Source organism: Tripterygium wilfordii, chromosome 12 (genome assembly GCF_013401445.1).
Source record: "Tripterygium wilfordii isolate XIE 37 chromosome 12, ASM1340144v1, whole genome shotgun sequence".
Classification (NCBI taxonomy): Eukaryota; Viridiplantae; Streptophyta; class Magnoliopsida; order Celastrales; family Celastraceae; genus Tripterygium; species Tripterygium wilfordii.
Window position 1 is genome coordinate 3,183,413 of NC_052243.1, and position 14,534 is coordinate 3,197,946.

Below are 14,534 nucleotides of genomic sequence, written 5' to 3' on the forward strand. Positions count from 1 at the left end.
AAAAAAAAACGATGGGCCCAATTAAATTGAAATCTCTGTAATAAACGGGCCCCAGGCCCAAGGAGATGACTTTATACAGAACAATACACACGAAACTGTAGCTGTTTGTGTTCCTTTCCTTGCCCTGCAGATTGATTGAGCTCGACTGATTTTTTCCTTTCCCTACTCGTCGCTCCTTCTTCAATCGAACATGCAACAGGTAATAAACCTTCATAAACCCCAGATCCTGTTTTCAGATGTTTATGTTGTGTTGATTTGTGTGCGCTGAATGCTCAAAAACGAGACTTGAAATTATTTTACGTGAAGGAAGGGGCTTCTCAGATGGAGGTCACTTGGGAGGATCAGCAGAACATCAATAGATTCAGCAGATTAAATACTCGCTTTCACGAGCTGGAAGAAGAAATCAAGATCTCCAAGGTTTGAACTAACTTCTCTTTTAAAATTTTTTTTTGCCGTTTTTTAAAGTAATATGTGATTTTGGGTCTTACACCATTTTTATTACTATGTTTTAACATTCACTAGGACTTGGATTAGTATTATTATTGTTGTTGTTGTCATCTGGAGCCAAATTTTGATATGGATTCTAAAAGGGTTTTGAGAACAACTCTGATATTGACAATCTCGATGGGTTAATGTGCCTGCCTAGGTGTTTGATTTGATGTTTTACATATTGATGAGTAGATGGGTGGTTGTGTAGTTTTATGGTGTTATTAGAGACTTGCTTTTGACTTGTGTGAGGATTGTTTGTGTTCAAATATGATGAGAAGATTGGTTCTTAAATTCTCTTGTTTGATGGAGCTTATTTAGCAAATGACCTCTACGGTTTTCGTTTTGTTGTATAAAGTATCTCAATGGGGATGCATATGGTTGTTAAAAAGGTACACTTTCTTGTACTGTTATTTAAATAGAGTATAATGGCAAGGCAGATTTCATGTTCATTACCATAAACTTATTTGTTGTATTATTATCTAACAGAAAACTAGGATAGAGTGATGAATATCAAACGTAGAACATAAAGTGGACTCAAAAGCTTAAAGATTCTCTATACAGTGCTTTTAGCATACGGACATTTGTATTCGACTATACCTCATATAACCATTAAGATGCTCAGCCATCCCATTATATTGCTTCCCTCCATCCTTGGGGGAGATACTTTGAATAATAGTGTACAAAATACATTTCCCATAATAAGATATCAATATAGTTGTCTTCTTAGAGGTATTTATAGTTTTTAAAAGTAAATTACTTATTGTGTAAACAACTTGCGATATTATGCGAGACCAAGACAATAAAAGGTTATGAACAATACTAGAATAGTGATATGCTATCTGATATAAGATTTAACAATTGTGGTGATGCATATAACAGAAGTTGAAGGTTAATTTTTCTTTGTTCTTACCTTTCTAAGCTAGCCTTCATATCTACTTATGTCTTTGAGGAAAGCAAAGGGCATTTAATACACTGCCATTATCCAATTAGTTTATATGCTCCGGCCTTAGCTTGCATCAGGTTATGACCAAGTTTTTGACAAAACTAATTGGTTTCGAGATTGTCCTTGGTCGTTCTCCATGTTGGGGGCAGGGGGCTTGGCCACTGGATTTTTTACTGTCTTTATTAACTATGTAACTTTGGTCTCTCTGTTGGCTTGGTTTGGAGATTAACCTTGGTCATTCTCTGTGATGTTGGGGGGTATGTTGGCTGTTTGTTTCCTTTGATAAAGGCTAATGCAATTTTTATATATTCTCGAATGGCTTAATACCTCAAAGTTGTGGTTCTCTTTTCATCATGGCAAGTAATATCGGTAATGTTTAAGAGTATTTCGTTGTTTCTTAATCTTTTCTTTTTTTTCTTTCTACTTTGTACTGTTTGGAGGCACCCCTTTAGTACCCTGCCATAGCAATTTTTTTTTTTTTTCATTGAAAGAAAAAAGTTTTACATACTAAAGCTTAACATGGAAAACAGGTTATACTGTCGTGAACAATCCCATTTCTCCTACTCAAGTCTAAGTTTGCACCTGTTGTATTTCCTTCTAACTCAAAGAAATTATCCTCGTCAGGAAACAAATGATAATCTGGAGGATGCGGGCAATGAGCTGATTCTCACCGATGAGGAGGTGGTTCGGTTCCAAATAGGAGAAGTCTTTGCACATGTATCTCGGGATGAAGTTGAGAACAGAATAGAAGAAATGAAAGAGGTGACTAGCAAGAACTTAGAGAAACTCAAGGAAGAAAAGGAATCCGTTTTAGCGCAAATGGCTGAGTTGAAGAAGATTTTATATGCAAAGTTCGGGGACAGCATCAATCTAGAGGAGGATTAATACGGCTTCAATGGGTTTTTGGCCCTCTAATTTTGTTGTTCATTTCTTGCTTCGTTATGGCCATCTTTTGTTAAGGAGAATGTTTATTTGTCTCCTCAATGTGTGGTGTATGTTGCTGTCAACCTCTAGTCTTGTTGAAGATTGTCTATTCCAGATTGGTTCTGCGATGAATAGGATCTTTCTTTGGTTAGGAGGATTATATGCATATACAACTGAGTAGACGGTTTGCATGGTTTGAGATATGTTAAACTCAATGATCTGGACTCTGGATTGCCATACAGAGGCCCTGTAGTCCCAATAAGAACCGTTGGATCGTATGATAAATGTGATCATGTAGTGCCAATGAGGACCGTTTGATCTTATGATAAATGTAATCAATCCGATGGTTTTGTATTTTTTTATGATAAAAAAACATTTCACATTTACTGATAAAAAACCTGTTCTTTGATCATAACTACAAGAAAAGAAGCTGCCAAACCCTGATGTACTGCTCTGCAGAAACCAGGGGGGGATTTGCCGAACGCCCGAAACTGAATCAGCTTAACACAAAATATGAACTCAAGTTCATCTTTGTGGATGAAAAAGTTTTTATGGCTATCTTAGCAGAACAAATTTCCATAAATCAATCATTAAATTTATTTCACCGACGAAAATCCAAATGGGGGTGGCTTATAGCAATCATCCAAGCAACAAACAACAAAGCCAGAGAGTTACAATAATCATCCTCATTTCCAAAATCAAAGTGTTTCTCCATCTCTAGATCATCTCAGTAGACCATCTAGTATTTGTATTTCAGGAGCAAACTAAGAAAATCATGTCCACTGTTTTCTGAAAGCTCCAATGTGCCCCTAAGAATGCCTTGACTAGTTTGGATAACAGAAACTCCATGTTTACAATAATAGCTGAGAAAAACATTCCTTGAGTACGTGCACTAAAGATAAAAATTAAGAAGCTAGGGTTGGTGAAAACAAGGTGACCACGAATGGCACGTCTATTTCAAAAAAGATGCTATGGACTGGGACTGGGAATGGGAGCTGAAGCTTTTCCAAATATTTTTAAAGCAACCCAAGTCCCATTCATGAAGACAGTCAATTCTATCCCTCTAGCCATCTTTTGGAAGGTCTGAAAGGAAAGGAATGCCTTGTAAATAGCCCACTGTACTCGGAGGAAGTCCCTCGGTAGTCAGTGCCATTCTTAATAAAGCTTTTGCTATAACCCCAAAAAAAAAAACGAGAAGGGAAACAAGATCAACCAGTTCTTGAGGACAGGAATTTTTCTCATGCCAAGAATAACATCAAGTGAAATCATAGAATGCTTAAAATGACCATCCAAAAGGAAAACAATCCTGAAGTAACATCTAAAATTATCAAAACTTATGGGGACTATCAGACTCATTAGTCATTAGCACTATAACTGCTTATTGCACAAGCAATTAAAAAAACAAGTAATACCAGAACTGAATATCTACTATCTCTACATCATAAGCCGCCAGAAAATTTTCCCAACACCCTTGACAAATTGTTCATGTTAAGTAATTTGAATTGAAAGAAATAACGCCAAGGAAAAATTATAAGACATTTTGAATAAGATACATTCATCAAGTGATACAGTAGAATCATATTCAGTGATTTTGCAAGCTAGATCCCGCATAACCAATAGGCTAGGGAAGGTATTGAGTCGCACCATATTTCACTTTGAAATAAACTAGGGAATACTGCAACAAAGCAAGTAGCTTTGCAGTCGACAACAAATAGGCAATGCAAATTTGCAATGATTTGACATTAGCATGACTGAAGAAGTTCTAAACAAAGAGATACAGGCACACATTCAGGTATTTGATATCCGAAACTAACCTAGTGTCTATGATATTTCATATTTGAATGACAATCAAATTAATTATTCAATATGAATATTCGAAATTCTAACAGAACAAAGAAAATAAGAAGAAAAAACATTCACCTTCCCCCTTTTAAGCTGGGACGCTGCATATCTTCCTTGACATTGCAAACCAAACAATTTGCCGTTGCAATGGAACTAAAAAAATCATCAGCCAAAGTAAACAGATTCCCCCAGAAAATGCCAAAAATAATACAGGTTGCAAGCGTCATTGTCACTTGTGAAGTCTTTTCTAACAAAAATCAATGACACCACAGTAGACAAGACCCTGAAACACCCACTGGAAGTCAATTCCAAGCCACTAGAACTTTCGTCAAAAAAGCTTGGCAATTACCAGTGATACAGGATGCGCGTCTTAAGCTGTTTCAATTCAATCAAATTCTGGCATAATTCGTGGGACTGGACATCGGACTCCCCACAACCGAGAGCAACCCACGTTCTGCTGCACTTTCCTCATCAAGAAACAAGTCCTCCGTGCCACGAAAAGCAGCGTGCAGCCCCACCACCACAACCACAACAATTAGAGACACCAACACATTCAGTCCTACATGAGTAAACACCAATGCTAAGATAGTAACAAACCCAAGACCCAGCAGCACAGCTTTATCATCCAAAGTACTATTGAACACCACCAAGGGAGCATCCCCATCACGGTTGAAGTAAAGAAAGAACCAGGCGACAAAAATCAGCAAGAAGACAATCATGGAAACCGGGTGCCAGAGAAGACCTACGAAGAGGATAAAGAGGAAGACCATGGCGTAATTGACGCGGAAGTAATTGAGGTTTCGCTTAATGCGGGAGATGGCTTCAGAGTAGCTGTAGGGGCGGGAGATGGAGGAGTAATCGAGGAGCTCTCGCCAGGGTCTGCGTCTGGCGATCAGGGAGCGAGTGGTGTGGGTGGCGCGTGAAAAGAAAGTGAGCGTGGATGTGGCGGCGGTGTTACTTGATGATGGCTGCTGTGTGGTAGTGGTGGTGGCGGCGGTGGTAGGGATGGTGCCGTAGCCCGCGCCTGATTTTAACGACATTGGTAAGAGAGATGTACACCTAGATCTGGGAGAGGGAAAGAACCAGGAATTTGAGAGAAACCCTAACTATGAAATTTTTTTTGAGAGTAATATTTTGGGTACTTATTAGTATAAATAATATACTTTAAAAAATAATTATAATGAGATGATTTGTTGAATGGTTTTTCTCTTCATTTTCTGGGAAAACAATTCATATTCACTCTCCCATTATTTTAAAAACCCCGAAAAATAGTCAAAAAAAAATGACAAAACATAAATAGGTTGAATCCTTTTATTAATTTAGGGATTTAAATTTAAGTTGTAAGAATTATACAATACTATGTGATTTAAGTATATAAAGTCCAAATATTTACATCACTCACACTCTTTTCCAACACGTCACCCGTGAATGACAAAAAGTGAACTGTGCTGTGGATGTGGGCATGACAAATCAAATGCCCATATGTTTGTTCATGATTGCGTCCCACATCACACTCACATCTATTACACAAAAATTAAATCAGCAAATTTACATTATTGTATCAAATACATTTTGTTGGTCCTACTACGTCATCAAAACATGTATTCTAATACGATTTATTGGCTCGAACAAAAATTTACCATTTGCATTTGCTCTTATATTACAAGTTGTAAAGTGTGAATGTAAGAGCAAGTGAGCAACTCCAAATGGGAATTGTAGAACGTTTTGGTTAAATTAGGTATTTCAAAATCATCTCAACTTGACGTGGCATGCAATGAATTATTTCCTTTAAATGCAAGTGGCTCACACAAATCAACTCATCTAATGCCATGGATGTTGGAATGATTTTGGGACACCAAAAATTGAAATATATTAATTCACCGTGTATTTTATATATACACACACTATAAAAGATACATTTTTCCAATCAAACACAATTATTTCTTTTTTTAAATTATTGCCCCCATTTAATTACAGTTTGAGTAACCACAATAACTCTATTTTAGGGGTCATGAATGCCTTTTGTTGTCTTTTTTAACTAAAATGGCTCACATGGTGGTATTTTATTGTCTCTATTTTGTCGTGTACAACATGGGGACATCCGATATTTTTCGCCTCCATGTTAGATCAAAACATGAATCCCATTTAAATCATAATCACAACTCCACTAAAAATCAACACGGGATTCTATAAAAATCAAATCATCAAATTTATATCATTATACCAAACTATCAATACGTGTAACATTTCATTCTCATTATCAACAATCTCAATAAAACACGTCTTTCAATACGCTTTGTTCTCCCAACAAAAACTCACAATTCCAAATGCCCTTGAACTACTCACTTCTCTCATGGACCATCTCCACCGCAGTTAATTTTTTTGTTTTGTTTTGTTTTGGGTGCTATCACTTCAATCAATCTTTTTCTTTTGCTTTTTTGTCTTTCTTTCCTTGTGCTTTGATATCTTATTTTAATGAGACACTTAGCAATAACGTAAATAGATAGGAGTACAATATATTTCTATTTCTATTATAAATAATTACTTGTTTATGGTAATTGATCTCTCAATCTCATCTATCTTTCGGTTCTGCCCAGTCTTTTTCTCTGTCCATAGCAAAATCTACGTGGTGTGAACGCCATGGTGTCGGCTTGTGGATTTGCAGAGGTGTAGTGAGTAGTGCTCGTCTTCCTCAACACTTAGCTATCATCGTAAATGGTGATCTGATACGCGCAAATGTGAGAGGGAACTCAAAGGAGAGGATAGAGAAAGTGAAACATTACATTACCTGTTTTGCTCTTACTTTTTAGTAACGGCGACCGCGAGCGACCGAACGAACTCCGTAAGGCATGGGGTCGGAGCAGAATAGATTCCCTCAGCAGGAACGAGTATGTCTCTTTCAATTTTACTTGCTAATAATGATAATGACGTAAATCGGAGAAATTTGATTTTATATGCAGTGTGTTTGGTTGGGCAGATCTGGATCTAGCTTTGCTGTTCTGCTTTTTTGGATATGTGTATATATGTCTCGTTTACTCATGATGATGAGGTGTGGTTAGTTTGTTACAAATTGTTTGTTTTGATTTTTCTGAGCTAGGCTGCTCAGATCTAAGTGAGGAGGAGTTTGTTTGGACCTTCGTGTTTGTTAATCAGGCGAAGCTTCTGCTAAACATATATGTCTTGTGTATATAGCCAATAGTTCCACTCATGCTCATACAGAGCGTAGTTTGAGAGGTTTTTTATTTGGCTTTTTCCATTGCGAGCAAGAATAAACTGTCCTTGAGTTGAGGGTGATTTTGAGGATACTGATGGTTGTCTGTCAACAATGATATTTTTTTAAGAGAAAAATGGTCAACATTGGGGAGCATATGTTTTACTGCTGTTTGATGGTGAGGATAGATGATTATCAGCTTTAAATTCTGACTGCCGGATGAGATTTCTGTCTCTGAGAGACAGTCTGGCTACATTACATCGTGATCAATAATCATTATAAAAAAAAGATGATTTGATGAATTGAGATTGGGTCACCTATGTATTGTTCATCAGGGTACATATGTCTGTTAAGGATTGTAGATGGTAGTTGCAAGGTATGTACCAACTTTCTTGTGTAGCTTGCTTAAGGTCATGGGAAGTAGAGGAGGGATGATCCATGTGGGGAAAAGAAAGAATTAATGCTTTGTTTGGTGGGTAAAGTGGGTCGACAGGAGAGATTTTGCTGGGAATAACTTTGTGTCCTGTTGGTTGAAAATCATTATGTTCATATTCTTGAAGGATTGCGGGAATATAGAAAAATGAGGAACCCCCTTTCCACCTCTTATCTCACTTTTTTCTTGTCATTGCTTTCTCAACTGTGTTTGTATCTTTCTCGTCGTACAAATAAGAAAAGCTTAAGCTAGCCTACTTTTATGGAATCAATGCTGCAATTCCATACTCCCCTGGGATAACTTTATTTGTTTTTGTACTTTGCCTCCTTTAATTGCTGAAGTTGGATCTAGATATTTGCTTGCGTCCACATTCTGAAATCTGAATTTAGCCATTTTCTTTGCAACTTCTCCTCTTTATCATGCTATAGGGGAAAAAACGTCTTATTAGCCTCAGTATTTGGGGTCCTTTTCTGATAGGTATTTGGTCTGATTTGTTGTTTCTGATTTTTCTATTTCTGTCAAGCTTTTTGCTACAAGCTTGTAATATTTGATATACTGACAGCGAAAGAGATGGGGAGGATGCTGGAGCGCATTTTCTTGTTTTGGTATACAGAAAGGCGGAAAGCGTATTGTACCTGCATCTCGTATTCCAGAGGGCAATGCATTGGCAGGCCAGCCAAATGGTCCTCAAGCTGCTGGATTGAGCAACCAAGCTACAACACTAGCACCGTCACTGCTAGCACCTCCTTCTTCACCAGCATCTTTTTCAAACTCTGCCATCCCCTCAACAGCTCAGTCACCTAGTTCCTTCTTGTCATTATCTGCCAACTCACCAGGTGGTCCTTCATCCACAATGTTCACCACTGGGCCATATGCCCATGAGACACAGCTGGTTTCTCCTCCCGTTTTCTCAGCTTTCACCACTGAGCCATCCACCGCTCCTTTCACTCCGCCACCTGAATTGGCTCACCTAACTACCCCGTCATCACCAGATGTGCCTTTTGCACAGTTCTTTACATCATCTATGAATATCAAAAGCTCTGACAAAACCGGGTATATTGCTGCAAATGATCTCCAAGGAACATATTCACTTTACTCTGGAAGTCCTGCGAGCAGGCTCATATCTCCTAAATCCAGGACATCGGGTGACTGTTTGTCTTCATCTTTTCCTGAACGGGAGTTCCCCCAACGGTGGGATCCTTCAGTTTCCCCTCAAAATGGAAAATATTCAAGAAGTGGTTCTGGCAGACGTCTTGGGCATGAGATGTCCGGTCCCTCTGTGGTATCTCAAGATACTAATTTCTTCTGCCCCGATACATTTGCACGATTCTATCTGGATAATAATCCACCATTTCCTCATACTGCTGGAAGATTAAGTGTTTCTAAGGATTCAGATACTTATTCCACTGGCGGAAATGGGTGCCAGAACAAGCCAAATAAAACTCCCAAGCAAGATGTTGAAGAATTAGAAGCTTACAGGGCATCATTTGGGTTTAGTGCAGATGAAATTATCACTACACCTCAATATGTGGAGATTTCTGATGTTGCGGATGACTCATTTACCATGACTCCTTTCTCGTGTAATAAATCTGTGTTGGGAGGAAATATGGAACCAGCTTTGGTCAGTGAAAGAATACAAGGACAGTCTATGCAGACAAACTTGCTCAGTCCTGGAAGCATTAAATCAGATTCGGATTTTGTTGGTGGCCGTGTATTTTGTGAAGGTAAACTGCATAAATCTGTGAGATCTATACTACTTTCATTGGTTATTGAGAATTTGAGGAAAATAGAACATGATTTTGACTTTCTAACGTACAAATAAACTATAATCTGTTATAAGCCTCTGATATATGATTTGTCAACAATCACCTAAACGTAGAATCATAAATAATGTGCTGTAGTGTAGTATATTAGAAGCTTCTTGTGCTCCTAATCCATGACCGTTCAGTATTGATGTTCCATTTATAAATAATATGGTGTATTGGGCAGCCACTCTTTGATTGATTATATGCATTTGTTACTGGAGAAGAAATCAGTTCCTTTCCATTTTTAAACAATCAGCCACCTTAATCTTTCCATCAATGTTTAATATTGCCCGACATCATCACTTTTTCCATGGATGAGATGTTCACAACAATCCTGGCAATTTGAGTACTGCACTTCTAATGTGCTCCTCCTTCTGTATGCAGAGACTAAATCAATTTGGCAATCTGGCAGTATTTCTGGGTTCGGTGTTCCTAGTAACCATATTCTGAACGTTGAAGAGGACTTATTTTCTAACATGTCAGCAACGAAACTCAGTCGAAAATATCATCTGGGTTTATCAAGCTCTGATGCAGAAATTGACTACAGGAGAGTAAGGAGCTTGCGAGAAGGCAAAGGAGACACTTCATGGCATGACTAGATCATGTGAAAAAGATAATATCAGGTTGTCTTTCATTTTAATCTGCAGATTTTCTTTGTCGTAATGTTCTGTTTGGAGTTCTAAGTGATAGGTGGATGATCTAACCTATATGCTAACTGCTTCCCAACCCCATCCCCCTTTTTCCCCCCAGTTTGCTCTGTCAGGTGTGGGACCTGATATCTATCTATGATTGTTGGGCATGTACGGTGTTTCTAACTCCATGCTTCGCTGTGAATTACGTATGTGATTGAGATGCAGTCCTAGTTTATTATACCGCGGAACATCAGTTGAAACATGGCCTTAAGCCATTCTTCTTGATTCATTTATTAATGGAAAGAACTTTGCAAGGTCATCTTCTTTTTTTTTTTAATTTTCTTTGGAAGTTTTGTATTTGAACCTGTTATTTGTGGAAAGTTGCATGATAAGAAAGGGCAAATTGAAAAGGCCAATACATGCCAATGGGAAACTCCTATGAAGAGGTTATGTGCCTCTCTTTCTTACATAGGGACGATTGATCCATCGGTAGGCACAGGGTTCTGTATAAGTGTGTAGTAGTACCCTTCTTTCTTTCCTGTCACTGATATATTGTTTTCTTGTTCCTTCGGCCTTAATGCCACAAGCGAATTGTGTTTCCGGACAAATTGCTTCACAAATACTGTCACTGTTGCAACTATAGTGAATACCATGAGAGACATTTTGGTAGTCAAAACAGGTCATGTTTTATCCTAAACTACTATGCATGGCTTTTGGCCTCGATTCTTGAGTCGTTGTTCCTCTCAGTCGAGTAGAATGGAACACTGTTCTAACGGGAAGATGACATGCATTCTGCTGCACTCATTGACCACGGGTTAATACAAAGTAACAATTTTCTACTCAATCAATCATCAAACGTTCAAATGTTTCAACTTGTAAACTTAAAGTTGAAAATTGTTCTAATATGCACATATAACCATATGGGTAGGTTTAGATTCTTTATATTAATTTTTATCCCAAGTTAGAACGCTTGAAAATTTAATGACTTAATTAGACTCAATTAACAGTCAACTCAACTATGTTAGTGATCAAAAATTGCATTACCCCGATTGGCTAATGTATACTGATAACATCTAATGGAAAATAACTTGTTGCAAGCCCAACAGAACTCACAGAAAAGTTAATATTGCTTTTTTGCATCAATGCCAGTTCTACATTGCACAGAACTTTAACAGTAGGTACTAAGCCAATTTAATTGATCACATAATATGTTCTCAGACTGGGTTCTTAGCCTTGGAGTATTAGTAAAAAGGGAAAAAAAATTATTTGAATTCTCAATCATACTGATAAAGCTACATATTTAAATTGTACAACTGTTTGAAATATTAACGCTTCATATACCATTAAGAGTGACCACAACTTTGCGTGCAGTAGGGGAGTCGCGATGCTCACACAGCCATATCCCCTGAAGAACATTAAAAGAGGAAAATAATAGGTTATCCTTTTGTTCCATACATAAAACAAAGGCCTAATTAAAAACCAAGTCACTCACTCAGGGATCAGATAGTGCTGCAATGAATAAATCCAACCACTCACCAGATGCCTTGGGTGTACAATAAAAATTCTACAATGCATGCCTCTTTTGGTAGTTTGGTACATTTAGACATTCAAGAGTGAAGACCAGAGCTGTGTTCATTATGACACTAAGTAGAACCATAAGTCAATCTTAAAGCATATCTCAAGGATTAGGAACACCTACAATTCCTCTCTCAAGATAGAGTCGCATCAACTGAAAATTCAAATTTCTTTTTCCCTCTACTCAAACTCCAACAAGGCTCGTTGACATAGCTATATTAAATTATTAATTGAAGGTCTAGGAAGGGTACCAATCTTGATCCTAGCCAGTGACAGAAGTACATCAGCGCCATTTACATTGTCTTGTTCATCAAGGTTCTTAAACTATACATGCAGGGGAAAACCTTACAAACGACACATGAGTTATGTGTTTGCAATCCTGTGGGCAACAGAAGATGCTTTTAAATATTCTCTCTTTCAGGTTATAAATATGTCATGATCTAAAAACATGTTTGCACTTCAAAAATAAGTTAAACTAAGCTTGGTCCTGAGAAAGACACATTTGAGAACCCTCAAACCAGCCATTTAAATTTTAGGCTACTCATCTGCTCAACTGAATCAAACCCAAGCCACAATCTTTCACCCCCCCCCCCCCCCCAACTAGAGAGCCATGCCATTACATAATCCGGTATTTTGTATAAAGTGCTTTTTGTTTTCACGTCGTAATAAGAGCCAAGTGGTGCAAACATATGACCTAATACAAAAGTTGCTTCTAGGTAGTCTAAAGGTCACAAGTTCAAATCTTTTGGGAAAAGAAAAAAGAAACTCTCTCCACAATGCTGTGTACATCCAGCCCTTCCCAAACCCTGCCATTGCTATGGGACCTTCCATAAGATTCTCACCATTGTATTAGGATTAAGCCTATGCAAGGAATAGCAAAATCTTTGTGGCAAGCGAACAAAGTTAGTCATTCTCCTGTTCTTGCCATAACTCTCCTCTTAAACTTTCTAAATTAGCAAAATCTAATGTATCAAAAAGGGTTCGTGGGTTGTGATTGCTGCATTCTGCCCTTACCTTCCCTCCCGAAAACATATATCAAAGAGATCCAAGCAGTTCTAAAATGATAATCACAAATTTAGACGTAAATGCCTTCACAACACACGGGGCATATAGAGAACTTGATGAGGAATCAGTTTTGCCGAAATAAACTGCTAGACTATTAAGAATTAAAACCATCCATAACAATATCAGCTACAACTTATCAGAACATATACCACACAATTAGAAAGCTATGCAGTTCTCACACACCTGCCAAGTTCCCATGTTAAGCTGTCCATTTGTGATGGGAATCCTGCAATAACAAAACCAGGCACATTAGACAGAACAATTTTGAGCAGACATACAAACTGAGCACATATGCAAGATATCCATACGTGAGTTCACATCCAAACATTGACGATTTTATGTGTGCTGGCATGTCATCTGGGCCTGCAAAATTATTTACAAATCTAAAATCAATGCCATGTAAAAACAAGATGAAAATCCATAAAAATTGATATCAAATGTGCTACTCCGCTATTTGCTGAATGTGAGCAAGAAGAGAATCACGGATAACGTTGTATCGCATTTCCTAGAAACTTAGGCCTTGTTTTGGGTGTTATTAAGTTGATGTATCATAGAAAGTTATATATAGATTCCTATATCCTCATAAGACACACCAGAGGCAACTTCTAACAAACTAGCTAGAACAAAAAACACAACATAGCTATCATTACAAAAGAAATCATTGAGAATAAGTTACTTAACATAAGTGATCTCGATTTGAATGCTCAATATTTTAAAAGTTACGATGAACCTTGGCTTAAATTACCTTCCAGTGTATGCTTCCAAGGTGCAGATCTTCCCTGCAAAGATAAGTAAGACCCCCGAATAAAAATTTGATTAACCCATATGGAACTAATATTAAAAAATAATTGACGGACCTCCGGAACAATCTTGTTGAGAAATGTCTCAGTATCATCCCGAACATCCGAGTCGTAATTCTCGTTAATAGTGAGCGAAGCACTTGTGTGGTGCACTGAGATTTCACAGAAAGGCGGCAACAAAACATAAACGAGTGTAAGATTATCCAAAGAACAGGAGCAAATATTTGAGCAACACTTACAGAAGAGATGAGCAAGCCCGCATTTAAATTCCGACAAGTCCGGTCCAATTTCCTTTAAAACCTGGGTCAGAGAAGGAGATCGATGTTAGTATTTAGACGAACATTGAAAGTTATAAATTGGTTGATTAGGGTTCGGAAGGGCTACCTTGGAGGTGATAAGATGACAGCCTCGCCGTTGGGGAGGCAGAGTTACTGTCTTCTGAGCCCACTTAGGAGAAGGCGCCGCCATCGAATTGCGATCGTTGCCAACGGTGCTAGTTTCCGCAGAATAGAGGGAGTTCACGCGAACCACGAGAGGACCTAGTGAAACTGGCTTCGCAACCGAAGATAAGAGCGTGAACATATTGTAGGTTCCTTCTTTCCCAAGCCCCACACGATTCACTCGTACTTGGACGAGTGTAGGCTTATAGCCATCCAAATATGAAATATCTTTAAAATGTGGATTACACACAATTCTTTCAAGTTTCAATAGGACACACACTGTTTCCCATGCACAAATTTTGAGCTTCGATTTAATTTTTAAATTATTGAATTTTCAAAATGTATGAGATAAATTTCTATTGATTTTTGAGTCCT

The 14,534-nt window shown here is 37.9% G+C and overlaps 4 protein-coding genes across 4 annotated transcripts; 2 read left to right on the forward strand and 2 right to left on the reverse strand.

Annotated features, from left to right (window-relative positions):
- The first annotated feature begins 47 nt into the window (after positions 1–47).
- Positions 48–2,679, forward strand: LOC120010805 (probable prefoldin subunit 4). Its single transcript, XM_038861668.1, has 3 exons — positions 48–199; positions 307–417; positions 2,057–2,679. Exons 1-3 carry the CDS (start codon positions 191–193, stop codon positions 2,315–2,317), a joined length of 381 nt encoding a protein of 126 aa, XP_038717596.1. The 5' UTR covers positions 48–190; the 3' UTR covers positions 2,318–2,679.
- Positions 2,680–4,131: 1,452 nt separating this feature from the next.
- On the reverse strand, positions 4,132–5,399 carry LOC120010343 (PRA1 family protein E). Its single transcript, XM_038861114.1, has one exon. It carries the CDS (start codon positions 5,236–5,238, stop codon positions 4,588–4,590), a length of 651 nt encoding a protein of 216 aa, XP_038717042.1. The 5' UTR covers positions 5,239–5,399; the 3' UTR covers positions 4,132–4,587.
- A 1,314-nt stretch (positions 5,400–6,713) lies between these two features.
- On the forward strand, positions 6,714–10,695 carry LOC120011256 (uncharacterized protein At1g76660-like). Its single transcript, XM_038862324.1, has 4 exons — positions 6,714–7,086; positions 8,405–9,566; positions 10,032–10,270; positions 10,398–10,695. Exons 1-3 carry the CDS (start codon positions 7,048–7,050, stop codon positions 10,244–10,246), a joined length of 1,416 nt encoding a protein of 471 aa, XP_038718252.1. The 5' UTR covers positions 6,714–7,047; the 3' UTR covers positions 10,247–10,270; positions 10,398–10,695.
- Positions 10,696–11,388: 693 nt separating this feature from the next.
- LOC120010141 (UPF0047 protein C4A8.02c) lies at positions 11,389–14,388 on the reverse strand. The gene is made up of 7 exons (XM_038860848.1): positions 14,104–14,388; positions 13,959–14,019; positions 13,777–13,871; positions 13,665–13,698; positions 13,228–13,282; positions 13,103–13,145; positions 11,389–11,684 (listed from the first exon to the last, which is right to left on the reverse strand). The coding sequence occupies exons 1-7, from the start codon at positions 14,299–14,301 to the stop codon at positions 11,613–11,615; spliced, it is 558 nt and encodes a 185-aa protein (XP_038716776.1). The 5' UTR covers positions 14,302–14,388; the 3' UTR covers positions 11,389–11,612.
- Between the last annotated feature and the right edge of the window lie 146 nt (positions 14,389–14,534).

Bases quoted from the DNA above. Each gene is read 5' to 3' on its own strand.
- LOC120010805 (XM_038861668.1), top strand. The intron at 418-2,056 runs GTTTGAACTAAC...TATCCTCGTCAG, and splicing joins AAGAAATCAAGATCTCCAAG to GAAACAAATGATAATCTGGA.
- LOC120010343 (XM_038861114.1), bottom strand. From the start codon at position 5,238: ATGTCGTTAAAATCAGGCGCGGGCTACGGCACCATCCCTACCACCGCC.
- LOC120011256 (XM_038862324.1), top strand. From the start codon at position 7,048: ATGGGGTCGGAGCAGAATAGATTCCCTCAGCAGGAACGA. The intron at 7,087-8,404 runs GTATGTCTCTTT...ATATACTGACAG, and splicing joins GATTCCCTCAGCAGGAACGA to CGAAAGAGATGGGGAGGATG. The intron at 9,567-10,031 runs GTAAACTGCATA...TTCTGTATGCAG, and splicing joins TGGCCGTGTATTTTGTGAAG to AGACTAAATCAATTTGGCAA.
- LOC120010141 (XM_038860848.1), bottom strand. From the start codon at position 14,301: ATGTTCACGCTCTTATCTTCGGTTGCGAAGCCAGTTTCACTAGGTCCT. The intron at 14,020-14,103 runs GTAGCCCTTCCG...TCTCTGACCCAG, and splicing joins GTCATCTTATCACCTCCAAG to GTTTTAAAGGAAATTGGACC. The intron at 13,146-13,227 runs GTATGGATATCT...TTGTTATTGCAG, and splicing joins ATGTTTGGATGTGAACTCAC to GATTCCCATCACAAATGGAC.